This window comes from Gallinula chloropus (assembly GCF_964237585.1).
Source record: "Gallinula chloropus genome assembly, chromosome: 16".
In the NCBI taxonomy this organism is placed as follows: domain Eukaryota; kingdom Metazoa; phylum Chordata; class Aves; order Gruiformes; family Rallidae; genus Gallinula; species Gallinula chloropus.
The window spans coordinates 8,007,730-8,030,188 of NC_140101.1; the positions used below are offsets into that span (position 1 = coordinate 8,007,730).

The 22,459-nt window shown below is 52.8% G+C and overlaps 1 protein-coding gene across 1 annotated transcript; it reads left to right on the plus strand.

Moving 5' to 3' along the window:
- Nucleotides 1-914: 914 nt before the first annotated feature.
- Nucleotides 915-14,308, plus strand: SALL4 (spalt like transcription factor 4; the record flags this gene model as incomplete). The annotated part of the gene is made up of 4 exons (XM_084271531.1): nt 915-984; nt 8,768-11,305; nt 11,891-12,198; nt 13,886-14,308. The coding sequence occupies 4 exons, from the start codon at nt 915-917 to the stop codon at nt 14,306-14,308; spliced, it is 3,339 nt and encodes a 1,112-aa protein (XP_084127657.1).
- Between the last annotated feature and the right edge of the window lie 8,151 nt (nt 14,309-22,459).

Sequence of the window (22,459 nt, forward strand, 5' to 3'; positions counted from 1 at the left end):
CTTGCAGCGACGAGCCACCGAGCTTAAGGGGGGGGGCTTAAAGGGGGGGGGGGGCGGCACATCCATACGGAACCCCACTAACAGCGCAAATGACTCGCTGCTGCGTGCCGCCAGCTTCCTACAGGGAACCTTGCAAAGCGTTGGGGTTGTTTTCACTCGCTTCAAGCTTTTCGCTTGAACCTTTTACACGCCTAACGCTTTGATTTGCTCTTAAAAATACTATCAGCTGAGTTTTGCCGGGTTCCCAGAGAGTGGGACTCAAAAGTTCAAGCCTGATACGAGTGAGGCAGCGCCAAGGTAACTCTGCGCCGCCGGCAGCCGCTTCCGAAGCCCCTTAACTCGCCCACAGCGCAGGGAGACCCCCGACTCGCCCACCCGGACGATCAGCGCTCTTCCCTTTCCCACCTTATCTAACGACAAAGGGAGGAATTAGCATTGTCCCGCGCTTCGGCTGGGATGGTGAGGGGGGGAGAGGAGAGGAAAAAAAGTCTTTAAAGCACAATATAAAAGCGCAGGTGAGATAACAAAGGTATTGTCCCTGGGCAGCCTGCAACCTCGGGCTGCCGGCTTGTTTGTTTACTCTCGATTTGGGTCCTGCCCCCCGCTCCCGCTGCCCGGGGGCAGCCCCGAGCCCCAGCCCCCGGCGGGCACACGCCTTTGTCGTCGGGCCGGGACTACATCGCCCAGCGTGCCCTGCTGCGCCCTGATCAATGGCCCTTATTTGAATAATCTGTGAGCCCTTGGACTCAGGCCAATCAGCTGTCAGGGACCCATGATAAATCGCAATGCATTATTGATAATCATAATTACTCTGACATGCGCATTCCGCCCAATGGGGGTAATTTCCCAACTCTAGGAATTTGTTGTGAAGAGGAAAATAATTGCTACTATTTTGCTCCCGATGCTGGTGCACCATGTCGCGACGGAAGCAGGCGAAGCCCCAGCACATCAACTCCGAGGAGCAGCCCCCAGATGCTGCAAGTGGTAAGGCGCGGAGCCGCGGCGGGTCCCAACTTTGCTGATGCGCGGAGGAGGCGGCCGGGGCGGCGAGGGGCGCTTGCCGGGGGGGTGGGGGGGGCGGAGGGTTGTTTCACCGTGGTGCTTCACCCCACGCTCCTTTTCCTCCGCGGGCTCTGCCAGAAGCCCAGCCCCAGCTCCCTGTAGGCTTTGGGGGGCATTTAAATCCCCGCGTCCCCGCAGAGCCCCAGCGCGGTGTTGTTCCGCGGGGTCGAGTGGGGCACCGGCCCCTCGGTGTTTTCCGAAGGGGTGTGTGGTGTGTGTGTGTCTGTGTGCGTGCTCTGCTCCGGGCTGAGCCGGGGTGCGGTGCTACCCGAGGGGTCTTCTCGCTCTGCCCAGCTCCGGGCCCCCCAAGTGCTGCGCTCGCCTTCCCCCCCCCCCCCCCCCCCCACGCTCCCACGGAGCCAGCGCCGGCCCGGCTGCGCTCGGGGTGCAGCTCATGGGAGGTGAACCCCAAAGGTTCTCCCTGCGGCGGAGGAGATTGGGGGGGGGGGGGGGGGTTGGGGGGGAGGACGGACGGGACGGGCAAACCGGGGAGGGGGAGAAAGGAATTACGAAGTCTTTGCCGGGTAGGAAATGGCTCGAGTTGGGTTCCCCGATGTGTTTAACACTTTCGTAGTAGTTACCAGGATTTTTGTGGCGCTTTTGGGAAAAAAAAAAAAAAGAAAAAGGCGCTCGGACTATTTTTGTTGGCGATCACAATCGCCCTGGACCTTTTGTAGCTTGACCTCCAGCCATCTTTGATTTCCGACTTCCTAAAATAACTCCGGTGAGCTAATGTGGGGTGTGCGTGAGCGCTTTGTATTTGGGCGGAGGGGGGGATTTTGGGACTGCGAATCCCTGTCCCTCCGTTTCGGGGAACGTCAGCCCCGCGCCTCGCCGAGGGAAGAATAAAGTATAAATTTGCGCCGAAATTAGCCCAAATCCCCCCGTAAAGCGGGCGGGGGAAGGGCTGGGGGGCGCCCTCCCCTCCGATGCCCGCACGGGAGTGGGGAAGGGTCGAGGCCGCCGAGCTGTGACCGCTTTCGCTCCCCCGGAGCAGCATCTCTTGCAGCTGGGGCGGGGGGCTGGCGGCTCCCCAGGACGGGCTCTCCCCCCACTGTTGACGCCCTCGGAGCCGAGGAGGTTCCATCCTGCCCCGAACCGCGAGGGGAGCGGGGAGAGTACGTTCCGGGCGAGGAGGGGAGGCTGACGGGGCTGCGTTCAGGAGTAAGAGCAGTTGCGGTCCTTGAGCCCGAACCACTTACGTGTCCCCCAGGAACTTTCTTGGGGCGCTCTTGGCGCCCCACACCCGTCTTCCCCCAAGGGACTGGTTTCCCAGCCCCAGAACCGAGCTGCACTGCCCGCAGGAGGTTCGGGCTCTTAATTTTATTTTTTTTTTTCCCTCCTCCCCCCTCTCCTTTGAGTCGAAATGTGCAATTGTTGGGTCCGGTTAATGGTGACTTGAGAAACAGCAAGCTGGCCAGAAGGCAATAAATCCCATGTTTAATGCATGACTGTTTTCCTTTGTGCATATGGTTAGGCTGGGGGGTGGAGGTGATGTTTCCACATGTAAATCTCTGCCCACTGCTGGAAATCCACCTCCGGGGCTGCGCTGAAACAAAAGGGTTAATAACTCCTGATGCGGCCCGCGTGGGGCGGGGGAGGGAGGATCGTACACACCGCGCTGCTCTCCGGGGCACTGGCCAGCTGCTTTTTTGTTGTTGTTGGGCCTTTTTTTTTTTTTTTCCCTCTTTCCGCCCCCCTTTCTCCCCCGATGTCTTTTAACAACAAAACCCTGGATGAAAATCCCGCCGGGAGCCGGGGCAGCGGTGGCTTAGGCCGGGGGGACTCAGTGAAGCGCTCGCCCCGTCGTGGGTCGGGGGTCTTTACGGCCTCGGACAGAGCCGTCTTTTGTGGGTCGTGGGGCTCCGGCGGGGCCGGAGCGGGGAGCGACGGGCCGGGGCTACCGTGCGCCGCCCCGCGGCAGCGCTCCGCCGGGACCCTCCGCTGCGGCCCGGGGGAGCGGGGGGGAGTCCGGCCGGTGCGGTACCCCACCCCTCGCCGGCCTGCGTGTTCTCCCACCGGGCACTCCGAATGCCGGTCGCGGGGGCAGATCTCCCGCCCGGTCCGGGTGTGATACCGGGGCTAGAGCCGCACAGCAAAGCCGAATCAGTGCGGGGATTTGCCAGGGCCGTTATCGAGCATGTACACAACCGCACTAATAAATCCGAACCTTTAGCTCCTCTTTTGTGAGTGCTTTTTGGGTTAAGTTTGCTTTTTTTTCTCTCCGCAAAGCGGCTCGGACCCGGCTCCCCCAGCAACGGCTGTGGCGTGTTTAGCGGCTCTGCTAACCTGGGGATCAATTAACAGGTCAAAAAATCAGCAGGTGGTCACGGGAGAATAATGCTACGCACTGAAAATTAGCATTTCCACAAAGGGGTTGGAAATGCCCATTGTGCTGGGTTTGCTGCCATTAAAAGTCTGAATCATTCCTAAAAATACAGTATCGAGCGCAACTTTTTATCGGGCTAAAATTGGGAGGTTTCCTTTATTCCAAAGCCCGTCTCGTGCTTTGAGCTCTACTGAAGTGTGTGTGTGGGGGGGAATATGGTGTTTAACGAGGAAAACTTGAGGGTTTTGGTGCTTTTTTTTGTTTGATTTCCGTGTCAGGTTGCCTGACGCTCCTGTCGGAGGGGCAGGCCAAGCGGGACCCGCGGGCTGCTGGGGGAGCCCCCCCGGGCGTGCTGGGGGCTGCAGCCGCGGTGTGAAGGGTGAGAGGGTGCCGGGACGGGAGGCTGGGTGGGGGGGAGCGATGCCCGGCTTGTTTTTCCTTTTACGTAAGTGAAACATTATATTGGTTGTAGTGATGAAGCCCTTTTGCCGGGCTCGGCGGCATGTGACGTTTTGACAGAGCTGCTGCTGTAACCTTTGCCTCCTCCTGCTTGCTGTGGGTGGTAAGTTGATGTCAGGCTCACAATTAGGACTCTCATGCAATTGACCTTGGCAGCGGGGTTTGTGCCGTTTAGCTCGGTCTTAAACACTGTACTAGTGTTAAGTGTGGTCCGGGCCGCCGCCGGTGGGAGGACCGGCCGCCGCGGAGCCCCCGCCGCCGAGCAGGTAGGGCCGCGGGCGGGGGGCGGCTGCTGCCGGTGCTGGGGGGCGTCGAGCACGATGCTTTTGTGCCTATTTCCTCAGCCAGCCCCGGGCTTTAAAAAAAAACAAACACATTAAAAAAACAGCCATTGTAATGGGTAACGTCCGGGGTGGCTGCTGAGTGCAGGTGGGGGGAGGCCGACCGGGGGCAGCCCCGGCCGTGCTCCCCCCTCCCCGGAGCGGTCGGTTCCCCGCCACGGCCGGGCCGGGCAGCGCGGGCCGTGAGTGCCCTCCACCGACGGCCGCGGGACGCGGGCCTGCGTCGCAGCAGGGACCGCAAGGGAGAGGGGGGGTCCCGCCATTCCCCCCCGGTCCCTTTGGCGGTGGGTTGGGTTCGGCGGACCCGCGCCCGCCCCGTGATGCCGCCGTGCCCGGGAGTTGCCCCTCGTGTTTTAACGCTCTTTTCGCGCTCCTCGGAAGCGGGGCCGCACACAGCGCCGGCTTCTGCCCCGGGCCGAGCGTTTCCCGGTAGTAGGTGGGCACTCAGAGCGTGGATCGGTGGGGAGAGGGCAGGAGCGGTGAAGCCTTGAGAGGAGCACGTGAGCTCTAATGTTGGGTGCCGCACGTTGCCGGCTCGTCCTTGGGTAGAAAAATGCTGCTGATAAACTCACTGCGGGAAACAGCCAGGCCCGTGGGATGCTTCTGTAAGTAATCAGCGCTTTGCTTAATGAAGGAAGTGATTTTTGTCAGAGTTGCACCTAAAGAAAGTGGCTTTTAAATGCTGCTTTGTAGGGGGAGAAGGAGGGAAATTTCCAACAGTTTAAAAGTTACTCGAAGCCCTCCCTTTTCAGCTGGGAACAGGGAAAAAGCCAAAGCACACAGAGCAGCACGGTGAGCTGATGGCAGAGGTTTGCGTGGCGAGGGCCGGAGGGGACATTTGCTGATCCTCCGTGAGTTAATTATAACCGTTGAAGTACGTGGGCCTGTTTAATATGAAAAAAAAAAAAAGTTTATTAAATGTAGTTGTGGAAAAAGTAAGCTCACCAAAGGCATTAAACTCTTGGGAGGGGGAGGGGAAAGAGAGGGAGAGCGAAAGGGTGAGCTCTGGCCATTTGCTTCCAATTTCAGGCAAAATACAATTTTATCACTTTTGGGAGAAAAAAGTCACTAATTGCTCAGAGGAGTTGGTGTACCACCAGCAGCACCCTTTTTGAAATCACATAGAACCAGACCAGACTTACTTCACTCCTCTTGCCTTGCCTTCCCCCCAGCCCCCCCTCCCCAATTAATTCGAGCTGTGTGGATTTTATCAGCCTTCCTTGTCGATGACTGCCTTGTCCTACACAATAGTGGATTTTTTCCATCCATTTGCCAGTGATTCAATCTAAACCCCCTGCTGGGTTTACTGCATTCTTCTAACTTATTGGATAACTAGATGCTGAGAGATAACATTCCTGAAATTCGGGGGTGGGGAGATAAAAAAACCCGTATAAGTCCTGTCCCTGGGAAGCCTTTGGAGAGGGTTAAGTGAAGTGCACAAGCAATTGTTGCGGCGGGGCTCTCTGCTCCTCGGGGAATAAATCCTCGTACAGTATGCGGACCGAGCCGGGAGGTTTCTTTGGGGAGAAACCCGGCGGTTTCGGGCGTTAGGTTCCCGCCGGTGGTCGTTGCTGGGGGGCGGGGTGGGGGGACGGGTGAGTGCGGTGCGCTGATTGCGGCTTTCGGGGCTCCCTTGGGGGACAGAACTACGGGCAGACCCGGGCGGAGAGGAGAGTTTCGGAGGATCTGGTGGGCTTTTCAGGAAGGGGCAACGGTGCGCAGCTCTTCCTGCTGCCGCGCAGCGAGTCGGTGTAAACTCTGAGTTAATTCAGACGGCGTCCCGAGCTGTCGCCTGGCTGTCAGGCCGGGGGGACGGGCAGGGGCGAGGGTCAGGGCTGCCACCCTGCCTTTGGCTTCCTCGGGTTTCTCCGGGCTGGAAGCTGGTGCCGAGGGCCAGAGAAGCTTCCCCATGGGTGCTCCGGAGGGTTGTGAGGATGAGAAAGGAGCATGGGCTGCGCTGGAAAAGGGCGCGTTGGATTTAGCGTGGTTTTACGAGGGGGAAGTGGGAATGTTGAGTGCTATCATCAGTGGAGGGGGGACAAACGATGCGATGCTTGGAAGCAGTTGAAGTTTAAAGGCTTGTCTAGACGGACTCGCCCTGGAATAAATACCTCCTTGGGGTGGCAGCCGTCACCCGGGCAGACATTTCTAATCCACTTGCAACATTCCGCATGGCCACCGCGGAGGTGCAAACTGCGGCGTGAAATGCCATGTGCCTCTCGCCCAGGAGGGGCTGGAATGGAAGGAAGAGCTTTGTGCTGCCTCAACCAGCACCTGAGGCTGTTTTGCAACACTGGGGGAACTGTACAGCTGGGCCTGGGAGAAGGGGCTATTACAGGCTTTGGACAAGAGGTTTTGGTGTTTCAGCCTATTCTGCGATGAAATATATCTGTTGGATGGATGGAAGCAGTCAGGATACCCAAATAGCTGGGTAAAGACCTTGTGTCAGCGTACAGGGCAGTTACGGTAGCTGCTTGTCTGTTGGGGTGTTTGTCCTTTCTCCCAACACCAGTGCTTGCTTTCCCATTCTATCTGTCTAGAGTCTCGCAGAGATGAGTTAAAAAACGTGTATTCCTTACCTCGGTTGACCCTATTTATCATCTGAGTTCTGAATTGTGTACAGCTTGTAGCTGTCTGCAGACTAGGCTTCTCTGCTCTGCCAGAGTTAAATCATCTTCAGAGGAACAGATTTAATAGTATTTGGGGTGAGAAATGTACACTAGCACTACACTTGTCTCGTTTCCTTCACTTGTGAAAGTTGTTTGGATTGAAGCAGGATGAAAACAGGACTTCATTCTCCCGGGTTAGGTAGAGGGATCCAGGCAGTTTTGATTGTCACTGTGCTTAGAACACCTTTCCTCCCAGCACAGGGGCTTGTACCTCTGAAATGATGTACATGACTGACAGAGTTGAGTACATACAGGCCTGGATTTAGTGCTCTGCAGACTGTAGGGTCACAGGTCCCCCACATCTGCACTTATTTGATTGAGCAACTTGTGTATTGGGTCGTTGGTGTTTTGTTTCTTTTTTTTTTTTTAAATCGCGTGCTGCCCATCGCATTAAACAGTTTAAGGTTGATTTGTTGAATGTACAAGCAATACCCTTGTTAACCCAAGTTTCCTCCCTCTCAGAGCTTTTGCAAATCCCCAAAACTGTAAGTCAAGGTGCTTGAGTTGCTGCCTGGACATGCTTCCCCTCCACCCTGCCATGTACAGGATATACCACGTATCAGATGTGCGTTTCGGTTACACCTTTAAAATGAAAGCCACAGATGGCTCCTGTGCTGCAGAGCCCTCAATTTCTCTTGTAGCATGGGGTGGGCTGGCAGCACGGAACCGGAGCTGAGACCAAGGTGGATTGCTGGAGATGTGAGACCCGAGCAGCTGAGATCTCCCAGTACAAATGCTCGGTTGCAGTGGAGCCCGGCTGTGTGCTGTGCCGGGGTGCAGGAGTGATGTGCTTGGCTCCTGCACCATTGGCACCCGTCAGAATGTGACCTGGGAGCTACAGGATGCTTGACCTGTGGGGCTGCAGTGCATCTGCAGTCCTTCCTGCTCCCCCTCTGCTGTGGGACCCTTAAGGTTCACCTCCCACTGGCCTGTCTCCTGTCCCCCGGGTGCTCGCCCGCCTCAGGCTGGGTGCGAGTTTGTTGTTTGAAGGATGGGTAGACTGAGCAAAAACATCCTGTTTTGGTGTAGAGGTTCTCTTAGCCTCTCTTCCCGTTCTAATATTTCCCTGAATGATGTTTTGGGTTGCTTTATCCGTATGCAGATTGTGCTCGGCACAATCAGCAGGGCACTGGTGGAGGAAGGGCAGGAGTGGACATGCAGACCAGCTTTGCTCTCCATCCCGCTCCTGAAAAGTGGGTGAGTTGCGGGTGCAGCAAACAGGGTGTCCTGAGCAGGTCTGAAATGGCTTCTCGAGTATTTTTGCAGGCAGGAGTTGTTGTGTGGCTCTTAACAATCGCCCGTACTGACGTGGGCTCATGCCTATGTGTGGCGTTTCAGGCAATCATCTTTTCTCTGCTGTGGTGGCGTGTCGGAGGCGGCATTCTATGAGAGCATGCTCTTCAAGTTCTGAGAAGCTGCTACTAGGCTTGGCTCACTTCTGCCAGTCCTCTTTGTAGTAATTAGCTCCGTAACATCATTTGAGAGATCCGTGTGCAATCCAGAATTGCTCTGAAGTCCTTCCCAGTGCTGCCTGAACTCCCATGGGATGGGTAGCGAAGGGCTGCAGGCCAGAGGGACCCACAAAACAAGCTCGTGCCACGTTCTGCTCAGCACTGCACTGACATGCGCCTGGTAGGTGGTTTTGTGGGTGCTGTGGCTGCCTTGCTGTGCCCTCCTGGGCTCGCACAAAGGGGTTTGTGACAGGCCTACCACCACTCTTGTGTCATTGTTGTCATTGAAAGCGGACCAGAGATGCAGATTTTCTTTGGGACTGAGGCTGACTGAGAGCAGGAGTTGGGCTCAATCTGCAAGTGTGGTTCCAGTGCCTTTCTCTGTTTCACTTCCTAACGATAGAAAGTGCTCAAAGCCCAGCTGTTAATTAACAGTGTGACTTTGTTTGCTTTCAGGGAGTCCACGAGACGTCCCAGGTGACGGCGATGGTGAAATGAGTTCCAAAAGGTGCCGCACGGAGGAAACCAAAATCTGTGAGAAATGCTGTGCAGAATTCTTCGATCTCTCCGAATTCCTTGAGCATAAGAAAAATTGCACTAAAAATCCACCTGTTCTAATCATGAATGACAACGAGGGAGCAGTACCCCCCGACAGCTTCTCTGAAGCCTCTCTAGGGAGCTTCCCGGGTGAGCGAATGGATAGTAGGCCACGCAAGGACATTCAGACAAAGGGCTGCACTGGCTCCATGGAAAAGAGAGAAGGAAAAGTGGATGCCGAGTCGGTAGGAGGAATGTACCTTAAAATAGAGCCCCCCGTTGTCACGCCTGCAGCTCCTGGGCTAAGCTATCTACCAAAATCCAAAGTACCAAACACTAACGTGACTTTGCAGACAATACGTGGCACTAAGGTGGCTGTGAACCAGCGGACCTCCGATGCCATCTCTGCGTCAGCGGCCAGCTTCAACGCTATCCCCATGATCCTGGAGCAGCTCGTGTGCTTGCAGCAGCAGCAGCTCCAGCAGATTCAGCTGACGGAGCAAATCCGCATCCAGATCGCCATGATGGCCCCACACGCCCTGCACCCTTCTATAGCAGCTGCTGCCGACCCGCTGAAGGCTCTGGGTGCTCACATGTCTCAGCAGCTCTCGGCTGCCGTTGCTTTAATCGGACAGAAAGCTGGAAGCCAGAGCCTATCACTGGAATCCTTGAAGCAAGGAAAACTACCTCATTCTAATACTGGTGTCGCGGCTGCCGGCTCGCTGGCTACCGGGCTTTCCCCTTCCTTCCCCCTGAAGCCGGAGGCGAGCAGAAGTCTCCCCGGCTCCATTTCTCGGTTCCCAAACCCTTTGCTACCTCAGTCGTCCACCTCAGTCATCTTCCAAAACCCGCTTTCGGCTGTGTCTTCTGTGATTGATTCCTCAAAGAAGGGGAAGGGGAAACCCCCCAACATCAGTGTGTCTGAGAGCAAACCTGCTGCAGAAGAGCCCTTCTTCAAACACAAGTGCAAATTCTGCGGGAAGGTCTTTGGCAACGACAGTGCCCTGCAGATCCACCTCCGCTCGCACACCGGGGAACGGCCCTACAAGTGTAACATCTGTGGCAACCGCTTCACAACCAAAGGAAACCTTAAAGTGCATTTTCAGCGCCACAAAGAAAAATACCCCCACATAAAGATGAATCCGTACCCAGTTCCTGAGCACCTGGACAATGTTCCCACCAGCACTGGGATCCCGTATGGGATGTCTGTGCCGCTGGATGAATCTAACCTAATTGTGGATAGCAAACCCCCCTTAACGTCCCTGCCCACCTCTGCGGCCACCAGCACGCCTCAGGCATCCTCCAGCCTCGTGGGCGTCAAGGAGTCGCTGCCAGGGACGTTCTCCAGTGACCTGCAGTCAAGGCCTTCTCCAGAAAGCGAGGGTAGCTCTTCCTCCTCAGGGGCAGTCGGTCACGAATCGGGAACGGAGCAGAGCCTGAGCTCGCCGCAAGCCACCTGCAGTGTGAGCATCTTCCACGTCAGCGGGTCAAGCGAGCAGGGCTCGGAAACGTCCAAGCTTCAGCAGCTGGTTGAAAATATTGACAAGTCAGCTGCTGACCCCAACGAGTGCCTGATCTGCCACAGGGTGCTGAGCTGCCAGAGCTCGCTTAAAATGCATTACCGTACTCACACCGGGGAGAGGCCGTTCAAGTGTAAAATCTGTGGCCGTGCCTTTTCCACCAAAGGGAACCTTAAAACTCATTATGGTGTCCACCGGGCCAATACTCCTTTGAAGATGCAGCATTCGTGTCCTATTTGCCAGAAGAAGTTTACGAATGCAGTGGTGTTACAGCAGCACATCCGCATGCACATGGGGGGACAGATCCCCAATACCCCACTGCCGGAAAGCGCCTGCGACAGTGCTGACGTGGATCCTGCCGTGGCAGAGAAGAATGGAGACCTCAGTCGCCCAGATGAGATAGTGGAAAGCATAGAGATAGAAGAGGACCTGGAGTCTCAGGATGGCCCGAGGAGCTCTTCAAAGCCCCCTACTCCATACGACGTGCAGTCGGAGTCGCCAGCCGCAGCAGCTGGCTTCTCTGGCATTGCAGCCCTGGAGAACCAAATGAAGATCATCAACTCTGCTTTGAACCTGCAGCGCCAGAGCAGCTTGAAGTCTAGTGATAACGGCTCAGCGGAAAGTGATGGCATGACGAACGATTCGTCTTCGGTGGCAGGAGATCCGGATTACCAGAACGGGAGGAGCCCTGCTGCCTCTGAGTCTGCATCGCTCCAGGCTCTGTCCCCAGCTAACAGCCAAGCTGAAAGCGTCAGGTCAAAGTCACCTAGCTTCAACAATCAAGAAGATGCTGGCACGGGAAGCAAATCAGAGGGTCCTGAGAGTGCTCCTGCAGAAATGGAAGGGGTCATCGGCGCTTTGGATTTAACTTATGGTAATATCGGTCGAAAGGTCATTAAAGAAGAACCTGGGTTACACTTCGCAAATGGAGAATACGGTGAGTAACGTGAAATGCTGGTGATAACTTGGGGTGGGGTGGTAGGATGGGAAGGGAAACCCTTCTTGGAAAGGAGCAACAGGAGTCAAACCTCCTCAGCTTTCCCCTCTTCTCTCCCTTCCAGTAGAAAGATGGACACGTGCCCTGGAATGGGTTCCCAGTTATTGGGTTCCTGCTGTCACCTCCTGCAAGGGGTCCTTCAAATAAACAGCCTGGGTGCTTGCTGTCTTTCCTGGCCTCACCTGGTCCCTCCATGTGGCTCTCTGAAAGATCCACATTTGTGTTTTGTGGAAAACTGCCCAAGAGTGTGGCATGAACGTTTTGGGGGGTGGGTTTGAGCTCTTTAACTCTTGAGGCTGATGTTGATCTAAACTTGATCAGAAAGTGAGACTTCCTAGCTCCTGAGCTCTCCAGCATGCCTGGGGTGAGCCGATGGATTTCAGAGCATCTAAGCCTTGGGGGGGCTGAGCAGGCACACTCCCCGGACACGTACTGCCTCCACAGCAGCAGCTCTGGTGCCTTACCCAGCTGTGGCTTGGGAGCCGGAGGAGGTTGAGATAAGTGTTATCTCTGCTTTCTGTGCAGGTCGGAGTAGTATCCCAGCTGCTTTTGTTAGAGCCCCGCCAGCCCTCGTCAAGATGGAGATGCCGGGTGAGCGTCCCATCAGCACTAGCCATTTCATTGGCCCGCCAGCGCTGTCCCCTGGCGTCGCCCCTCTCCTTGTGCCACGACCGAAATTCTGCCGTCCCGCCAAACAGCACATCTGCACTACGTGTGGGAAGAACTTCTCCTCTGCCAGTGCCCTGCAGATCCACGAGCGCACCCACACTGGTGAGAAGCCGTTTGCCTGCACCATCTGTGGGAGAGCATTTACAACAAAGGGAAACCTGAAGGTAAGTAGTCTGCTGTGTCATGATCCCCTCTGTCCGGGGGGGGCAGGGGGGGGATGTCACAGCAGAGAGGGAAGGATTGTCACAACACCTGGGGGTGTTGAGTGACCTCAAACTGAACGCGAGCCAGCACTGTGCCCAGGTGGCCAGTGACATCTTTGCTTGTGCCAGACACAGCGTGGCGAGTAGGTCTCAGGAGGTGATTGTGCCCCTGTACTTGTCGTTGGTGAGGCTGCACCTCAAGTGCTGGGTCCAGTTCTGGGCTCCTCACCATAAGAAGGACATTGAGGTCCTGGAGCAAGTCCAGAGAAGGGCAGCTGAGGATGGGGAAGGGGCTAGAGGGCAAATCTGATGAGGAGCAGCTGAGGGGGAACTGAGGGTGTTCACCCTGGAGAAGAGGAGGCTGAGGGGAGACCTTCACACTGCACTGCCTACACTGACCTGACAGGAGGGTGCAGGGAGGTGGGTGACAGGTGACAGGTGATGGGTTTGAGGGGGAATGGCCTCAAGCTGCACCAGGGCAGGGTCAGATCAGATGTTAGGGAAAAGTTTTTTTCCCAAAAAGGGTTATGGGGCACTGGAACAGGCTGCCCAGGGAGGGGGCTGAGTCACTGATCCTGGATGGATTTAAAAGCTGGGTAGACAAGGTGCTCAGGGAAATTGTTTAGCATAGGACAGGTACAGTTGGAGTTGATCTCAAAGGTCTCTTCCAACCTACAGATAAGGTGATTCTGTCACTGACTTTGTTGGACAGTAGGGAAGGGGCCAAAACCAAAGTAATCTGCTTAGCAAGAGCATTTGGATTTTGATGTGTTGAGACATCAGCGTCTCATAGACTGAGTGCTACAAAATGCCTATGGGATACATGCACTGCACCACTTGATGATCCTGTGGCACCTGGAGCGCTCTGGGATTGTGCCTGAGCACTTGCTGGGAAAGTGTTGTGAGTCTCCCCATCGTCAGGCGAATCCTTTAGCCCTGTAAAGGACTTGCAGCTCCCACGATCACATGGGGACATCTTGCTTCCCATGGGAACCTCCTCAAGCTCTTCAGTCCTCTTCTAGACCTGGGGATGGGGAGGGAAAATACTCAGCAACTATCACTTGCTGGAAGCATGAGCTGCATGTTCGTGGTGTGGAAGGTTTTTACCTTAGGTGTAACCTCTCTTTCAAATCCTTGGATGAGCTTTGGGCATTAACTAGCCCTTTTTTTTTGATGACCAGCAGATAAAGTGGCTTTTATTTTTTTTGGGGGGTGAAGGGCACCTTTGCCAACGTGGCTTGCAGTAAGTGCCCAGTTCAGCAACAGAGCTGTGGGGATCTGGGGCCCTAGCAGTGTATCTCACGTGTGCCAGGAAGAGACAGAGATGAGACAGAATCACAGAATCACAGAATCTTAGGGGTTGGAAGGGACCTCAAGAGATCATCGGGTCCAACCCCCCTGCCAAAGCAGGCTCGCTATCTCATATTACACAGATAGGCATCCAGACGAGACTTGAATATCTCCAGAGAAGGAGACTCAACCACCTCCCTGGGCAGCCTATTCCACTGCTCCGTCACCCTCACTGTGAAAAACAGTGAACTACGTGCTGGAACCTTGAACAACCTGGCTGTCAGCACAGCAGCTCTAGGGTTTCCCATAGCAGGATCGTGCCATTAACGACTCGTTATTCTCTTCCCCTCTCTGAAAGGTCCATGTAGGAACTCACATGTGGAATAACTCTGCCAGGCGTGGAAGAAGGCTTTCGATTGATAACCCCATGGCTCTGCTGGGGAATGATCCCAAGAAGGTATCCGAAATGTTCCCGAAGGATATAATGCCTTCTTCAGTGAGCATTGACCCCACAGTCTGGAATCAGTACGCAGCGGTACTCAGCAACGGCATCACGATGAAGACTAACGAGATCTCCGTGATCCAGAGCGGTGGCTTACCGACCCTTCCGGTCACCATTGCGGGAGGTTCGGCGATAAATACTGCTACGGTCTCCAAAATAGATGGGACCCAGTCTGGGACGGGCTCTGATGGGGAGAAGGCGAGCGGTGCTGCTGCAGACAGTGTGCCAAAACACCAGTTCCCTCACTTCCTGGAGGAGAACAAAATCGCCGTTAGCTAAAGACTCTGGTGAAGTCGACGTGCAGAAAGAACAAATATATATATACACAAACCTATATTTTTAAGAGATTCCACTTCAGCCTCCTATTTTCCTATTGACGTGCAAATGGTTTTATGGTTGTCTTTGTAAGAGTTGCCCAGAGTACAATCACGATCTTGCTTTGCAAATAGTAAATAATAAAGAATAGGATTTCCTTCTATTTGGAAAGATGCGGGTCTTGCAAAGTAGTTCTTGCGTGTGACTTTAATGTGTACAGCCTTACAGAAGTTTCTGCAACTTGAAATTCCAAAGGTTAGAATATTTACCTCTTTGTTTAGAGTGAAGTACTTGGGGGTTTGGATCAGAGTGGAACCAACCTACTGTGGCTGGAAAAGCTTCTATTTACTGATGAGAAATGAAAACTATTAATGCGGGTAAATAGCCTAGAATGTCTGCCACCCTCCTAGAGAGAGTTGTTCTGTTTGGATTTTTGGCTCTGTGTGGTTTCTGAATGTACTTTTTTGCTACAATGGCTATAAAAACTACAATTATTTTTTTTTAATTCCTTTTTTTTGCCTCAGAAGTTCTATGAGAAGAAAGTTGCTGTTTTTCTTTAATCACTGCTCCTAAAGGAATTGATTCTCTGTGTTATGACTGCTGCTTATTTAATACTACTACTAGGACAGTCTTTCAAGTATAGTGCCAAAACTCCTACTTCCAAAGACGTGCAGTTTTTCCTAGATGTTTTATTTCAATACTGAGAGCCCCAAACAAGCATGGGTGGGTATGTATATACTTTTTTTCCTCCTCTCTTGAAAGGGAAGACTTGCCTTGGGAAGTCAGGTCTAAAAGCTCTGCAAGGAACCTCAGGTGACTGTTGCACCAGGAACTGGTTTCCTTCGCAAGAGGCTTTTTTTTTTTTAATTTTTATTTTTCATTTGGGTAATTTAGAAGATCAGTCTGTGTAAACCTGTATTTAAATATGAAGTATTCATGCTTTAGGTTAAATGTCTTGTGGGTTTTTGGATGGCATTCCTACTGCGGTCGTTAAGTTTCTTGGTGGTCTGTGACCTTGCATTCTACCAGAATGGCAATTAATGATCTGTGTGCGTTGTATGAAGTTTGCTGGGATAGTCATCTGGATTCTAAGTTATCTACCTCATTTTTTTTTTTCCTTTTGTAGTTGTAGTGTCTATTTTTCTATTAATGACCACTGTAATGAACTGAGATTCAAGCAGATGCTTCCATGCACTATCTGAAACCAAAACCTGATGTATTAGTGGAAGCACCTGAAGACTTACTGGACTTGACCTTTCACTATTCCTCCCGTGTCTGCTGGAACTGTATGTGGAATGGGATCTGAACCCGACTGGGAAGTGAGCGTTTGGTGTGGAAGGACGGAACGACGGGAAGAAGCCTAGTTGTTGACTGCAGGAAGTCTTCAAGTCCAGTCTCCGTTGTGGAAGGCCCCAAAAATGCAGATTACCAAAAGTTTGTGTAATGTTATTGCACCTGATTTTTGCTTCTATGATCGCTGTATGCCGAGTTGTGCCTTTCCTGCTGGACTTGTAAGAACATACCAGTACCTGTTTACACTGTAAGATGGATATTGTTACATAGCCCATGCAAAAGGCATCCCAACTGTCGCGTTTCTGCATTGTGAATGTATGACTTTTAAGAACTCTGTAGTTTTGAGTATCTACTGATGCGTTTCTGTTGACATTTTGAGAATAAATTTTGGGATGGCTTTTTCACAGCTGGTGCTTGGCTTTTTCTGGCAAAGCATTTGTCCCCCTGTGAGAAGGTCCCTACCCAGTGCCACATCTCACTTGTGTGAGCGAGGGTTCTGCTCCTGGAGGCTACTTTAATCTTGGGAGCGGTGGGGAGCCTCTAGATCAGTTTCTTGGGACCAGTTGGGGTTGGATTACGGGGATTGGGACTTGCCAGGGCTGTTGATTCCTTCACTAAGATGGAGTGACTGGTGTGGTAACTCCTGTGCTGTGCTTGCCTGGAAGGGAAGAGGAGCATGAAGTTACTGAAGTCTCAGTGTTAGAAGATGCTGACTGCATAGAAAGGCAGCTTCCCTTGAAGAGCAAAGGAAAATCAAGTCCTGACACAGGAAGAGTGTGGAGCTGCTGATTCTCAAGCTAGCAATGGTATTATGCCCTTGGGAGGTGGCAGTGGAGGAAAATGGGGCAGAACCAGTGCCCCCTTAACCTTCACCATCCGTCTGCCTCACTGTGCTGCCCATGCAAAAGGCTGGTCCTCCACAATGGAGGAAGAAAAGGAGGCAGGAAGGCAACTCTAGCTACCAGGCTCTAAGCTCTATCCCAGCCAGGTGTGAGGTGGGCAAAATGAAAGTAATAAGCTGCAGCAGCTCCAGGAGCAGCTGGCGTGTGAAGGAGGGGGGTTGTGGCTAGGGGAGAGGTAGATTGCAGCTGAGAAGTTCCTCTTCAGCATCAGCCAACCATGGGGACTGTGAAACAAGCAGCCTGTCTTCAGAAGGGCCAGAGATCAGAATCCTGCTGTCCACTGGCAGCTTGATATCACAGTTTGATGGTGCTGTGAAAATACTCCAGGAGCAGGACGAAAGGTGCAGTTGTGCTGGCAGGAAGTCTTCAAAACCTGCTGCCCTGGGGCTTTGCAGGTGGCATCTGGTGATGTCTCCTCTTCGGAACATCTGAGATCCTCTGAATGTCTCTTGGATGCAGGTGGATGCAGATTCCAAGCCTGTCATGAGGGCTGGTTGCAGCTCTACCTCTAAATGTGCCAAGCTGTGGGGCTCTGCCTGCCTTTCCATGTCCATCCATAGGAATGCCATCCTGCATTTAGACCTCTGCCTTATTTAGCTCTTGGTCAACCAGTTGGAAATTAAGGGGAGGTGAGAAGGGAGGAGGATTTTATTAAGGTGTGAGCTCTGGTCTAGAAAAGTGCCAGGAACCTGCTGGGAAAGCAGGATGATGTTTGGGCAGGTGGTTGTATGGTATCCTGCAGTGTAGGGATGCTTGTGGGAATTAGGGAGGTGCAGCTAGGGCCTGCCTTTGACAACAATGAAAATGAGATGATGGGACTTGCCACACAGTTTTACTCTCCAGGCCAGGATGCCAAGCACTTGCTGTGCCCAAAGCTGTATTGGGCAGCTCAGTGACAGGGCAGCCCCAGGCTGCAGCGTGGCAGGGTCCTTAGTGATGGTGGACACGTGGTGGATCTTCTCATAAACCTTGCAGTGCAGGTAGGACCTCCTGTTCCCACAGCAGAGCACCAGCTGTGTCATGGGCTTGTTTCTGCCAGATGGGTCTGGGGGAGGAGACCTTCAGGACAGGGAATTGGGCTATCTCTGAGTCAGCTCCTTCTGAGTGTGGAGGAGGAACTCGCTGTGCTGTCAAGCGTGCAGAGTTCACAGATTCTGCTCTTTTCCCTGTGCTGACGGAAGTTAGGAACAAGTTTACCAAAGCTAATGTAGCACCAGCGGTGCCGGGGCAGAAGCGAGCTCAGTCCATGCACTGCCTCGGCTCGTTAGCCTGTCAGCTCATTAGCCTGTCTGCTCATTAGCCTCTTTCTGCTCGTTAGCCTCTCATCATGCCTGAAGGACCTGGCTCTTGCTGCTGCTTACTTTGCCCAGACTGTTGTTTTGTGAAAGTAGCATGTTCCATGAGCTGAGGTAAAGACTGGCTTACCTAAAACATTAAATTTTAACTTAAAAGTTGCATTGTAGGGAAAAAAAAAGAAAAAAGATTTTAAAAGTGTGTTAGGTTTGCCTTGATGTGTGTGTTAGCTCAAAACTTCCAGAGAAGTCCGCGAGCCCTTTGAGGAGCAAGTTGCTCTGAAAGCCATGGGGGTCACCAGCCCTGGGCTGACCTGCTGGGGCTGAGCCATTCCCACCGCAGGCAGCGAGGAGATGGGACAGACCCCCCTGGGCTGCCCACTGCTGAGTGGAGCGAAGTGCTGAGGATGGATCTGCGGAGTGGACAGGACCTGGCTGAGGTGTGTGAGCTGACAGAAGGTTGGGGAGAGGCTGGAACAGCAGAGAAGAGATGAGTATTGCGTTACTTTGTATTTTTCCCATGGAAAGCCTTTGTGCTTGCCACAGGCTTTGCAGGGTGTTGGGAGTCGGGGGAGAGGGCAGCTCCTGTGTGCAAAACAACAGCTTGAGCAGATGCTGCCTTAGGCCTTTGTGATCCCAGGGGGCTGCCACCACTGTGCCGGGTGTTCTGGGGGTTTGCAGTGTGCATGGGGAGGGGGCTGTCACCCACCACCCTTCCCCAGCCGCTTTGTTGTGGGTAAGCACCAGCCTGGCTGCACCTTGCTGCCTCGCTGGCCTATAAAAGTGTCACACAGCCAGGGCAGGACAGGAAACGTAACTCGGGGCAGAGAGAGGAACCAGCAGTCACGCATCCTACCTGGTGTCCTTTCATCTGTTCCGCTGCTGTGTCTTCTGTTTACTGGCAGCATTGCTTTTTATTAATGCCCACTGTAACTGAATCCTGTGCTGGGATCCCACCAACCTACAGCAGCATCCTTCTCCTTCCAGGCTGTGCTGGCCTCTCGAGCTGTGACCCTTTGCAGCGCAGGGGTTCAGCTCTCTGATTCGGTTGCTTCAGGCAGAAAAATGGCTCAAATCTTGCACAAGAGCAGGTGGATCTCACTGTGGCCCTGACTTTCCAGTGCTTGGTTCAGGCAAAACCCAGGTGTTACTGGGGTTTGTATAATGGTGCCTCTATAAAGAAAAGTAAAAGAAACCTCAAAGAAATCAAGTAAAATTCACAGCACCTAGCACTATTATATATATATATGCACACACACACAAAAATATATTTTTGTCAAATAAATAAATAAATAAGCCCAGCAAAACCCCAAACAGGAAAACCAAACCAAGCTAAGCTGACCAAAAGTCAAAGCATCCGGCTCACAAACCCATGCAAGGGACTGGTGCTCAACCGTGGTGTGTGGGGAGCGGAAAGGTGATGTGGGAGGAACGTGTGGGTAAGTAACTACTCAGCGGGTAACCGGTGTTCTTGGGGCGGCGGTACAGACTGTGACCTACACTTCTTATGCATATTGTCTTCCTGGATCCTCAGCAGCTTCAGAGCTCCATGTCCGTGACAGTGGAGGATGTTTTTAAATCAAGTTTCACTGAATTGGCTTTGCAGCCCTGTAGATCCACTTAGCCACATTTATTCTAGAACACCTTGTCTCTATGGGGTCTGTCAGCTCAGAATACCAAGCACAGTTGGTTTGGGGGTTTTGGGGGTTTTTTGTTGTTTTGAGGGTGGGTTTTGGGGGGTTTTGTTTTGTTTTTTTATGCACTGATTGTTTCCCTGCAACCAGTTCAATTACTTGGGTCCTTAAAGTTCAGCACACATTCAGGTACTTAAATTTCTGTTCATATTAAAAGTACTCCACCTCCCCACCTCGTGATGTCCAGGTTTGGAAAGAAACCCCATTCCCTCATTACCTATTCTCCTACTCACCCCTAAATTCTTTCAGTCTCAGCTGACAAAGCAACCTCTTTATGTAGGGGCGTTCTTTCAGTAAAATCTGCAGACACAGAATGTGTAAGGAATACGCTTGGACTCGGTGATCTCAGTGGCCTTTTCCAACCTGGTGATCCTGTGACTCGGTGAATACCAATTTACTCTGTTTATCCCTTTATATTTTTTACCACGCCCACAGAACAGGTAGCACAGAACTAAAAGTGAGTGTGGTGAGAAGCCATAAAATGCCTGCAGCTGATAGCAAAACCATTTCAAGAGCTAACAAAATAAAACATGAGTTTATTTGTCTGGAGCGCTGCACCTTTTTCTTCCTTCTGTTCTTATGTTTGATGGTGAGTGACAGTCTGAGCATCATTGTTTTATAACTCAGGGACTGAAGGCTTGCTTTCTTCTTGAGCCACAACACAAAATTGTGCAAGGAAGAAAAAGATCCTGTACAAATACTGTGCTTCCTCAGACCCACATGGAAAGTATCCGCTCTGAAACTTCATTATGGGAATGCCAAATGCTCTCTCAATGCCGGAGCCTATGGCAGTACGAGCTTTATTGTAGTTTCCCTTAGCAAGTGTTGATGGATTTATGGAGGGCTTCATTAAATATAGGCTTAAAGGATATCCGCTATCGCCCGCTTGTCAAAAGGGAAAATAATATCAAAGGCATCCGCACGGGTCGGAGATGCAGGTGTTAACAGTGCGCCCCAACCTGGGAGTGTTTAACTCGCCCATTAACCACAGTACTCTTGTCTGAGCCCAGACGTTTCAAAGATAAATTTAGAAGATGAATGCACCTCGTGCAGGCTCGGGGCACACGCACACTGACGCTGTGTTGCTAGTGGCCCTTGCTTCAGCGCCCTAGCACACATCCCTCTGGTTGAAATGCTCCCTCCCAGCCCTGGCAGCCAGTGGTTTGGGTACATCTGCTCTTATTCCAAGGGGTCGAGTGTAGTGGGCTGAGCCTGTTCCAGTATTCATTTGGGAAAGGGCCATGTTTTGCTGCCCCAACCCACCTCTCTACTTGGTGTTTGCAGGAGTGAGTCAGTAGCACAGGGAAACAAGGCAGCACATGGGCTGCCAGCAGCACTGGTGCTGCATGACTGCAAGTTCTCCAGCCCTTAGCAACTGCATCCCTGCTCCTGCTCGCTCCTCTTCCCTGCGGATGGGCGACCGCAAACAGGGCGCTGAAGCAAAGCTCAAATGCTGTGTGCACTGGGCTGTGTTTCCAGACAAAAGGGAGCACCCTGGTGCCTACAAAACAGGAGAAGCCAGGTAACAGCAGGAACGGGGAATAATGGCACAGCTTAGATTGCTGGTGGAATCATAAACATTCTGTGCAGCTGGTTACACGCCCATCATCTGAGCCGTCTCCTTGGATCAGAGTTATCCCTGGTTTGATATTCACATTTAGGAAAAAGAATCAACAGAGTAAACCAACCCAACGGAGTTCCAAAATGGAATTAATCTTGTAGTACCTAAAAAGCCAAACAGAAGATGATTATTCTGACCTTCCACAGCATTTGCGGGGAAAGCCACCGGGGCCCTATGCGTAAAGACCTCAGTTATTTCTTTAGTAGCACAACTCAAATGGAAGGAAATTTCCAGCACATTGTGCGAGGTAATGAGTGTGATTGGCGGGGGCATCGTCCAAACCACTGTCCATTGTTTGAGTAGGAAACTGGCACCAGGAGTTGCTCCGCGGAGGAGTACGGGCACACCTGAAATGCACTCTGTTTACACGTTCTCTAACCAGTGGGGCTTGGAGACCGGGATGCAGGTGAGGATCAGTGGGAGGCGCTGAAGGGCGTCACATGTGGGTGTGATGGGAGGTACAGCCATGGGTGGGGACAGGGGTGGCAGTGCTTTTACGCCCGGGTGTGGTGGACAAGGGGAACAGAGAGGCAAAGACAATATGTTGAGGAGGTTTGCTCCCAGGGGAACTGCTGCTGTAAAGGCTCATGGGCGTTCTTTAGAGAGAGTGGTGAGGGGCTGGAATGGGCTAACCCAGAGAGGGGGTGGGTGTCCCATCCCTGGGGAGGTTCAAGGCCAGGTTGGATGGGGCCCTGGGCAACCTTGTCTAGATCATGCCTGGAGGTTGGTGGCCCTGCCTGTGGCAGGGGGTTGGAACTCTGTTACCCTTGGGGTCCCTTCCAGCCCAGCCCAGTCTGTGATTCTGTGATTCTATGAAACGTGGTTGACTCGGGTGCACCTTGCCTGGCGGGCTGTCTGCAGACTGGGTGATTGTCTGGAAACTTGGGTGGCAGAGCAAGGACAGCCATGACTGCGCAGCACACCAGACACAATCCTGCTCACAGTGATGGAAGCACTGACAGCATTCAATAAACTCCCCTTGGGCACCTCACAGGAGGGCAAGGGGTCCGGAACTGGCACCATGACAAATCACTGGGGCAGGCAATAAAACTCTGCTTCCTCTGGTGTTAATTTAATCATCGGGCAAAAACAGTCCTGGGAGAAAAAAAACTCCATAGGTAATGATTTAAACTTGTGGAAAATAAACCACCTCCTTTTAATAAGCCATTTGTGCAGTGTGAATCCTGTAGCTTGCAGGGCTCCTCTGTGTGCCTTGGGTTCTGTGCTTGCAAAAATGGAGCATCAGGAGAACAAACCAGTGGCACCAGGAAAAAACAAATAGGTTTTATTTTACTTCATTTAACAAATGGAAC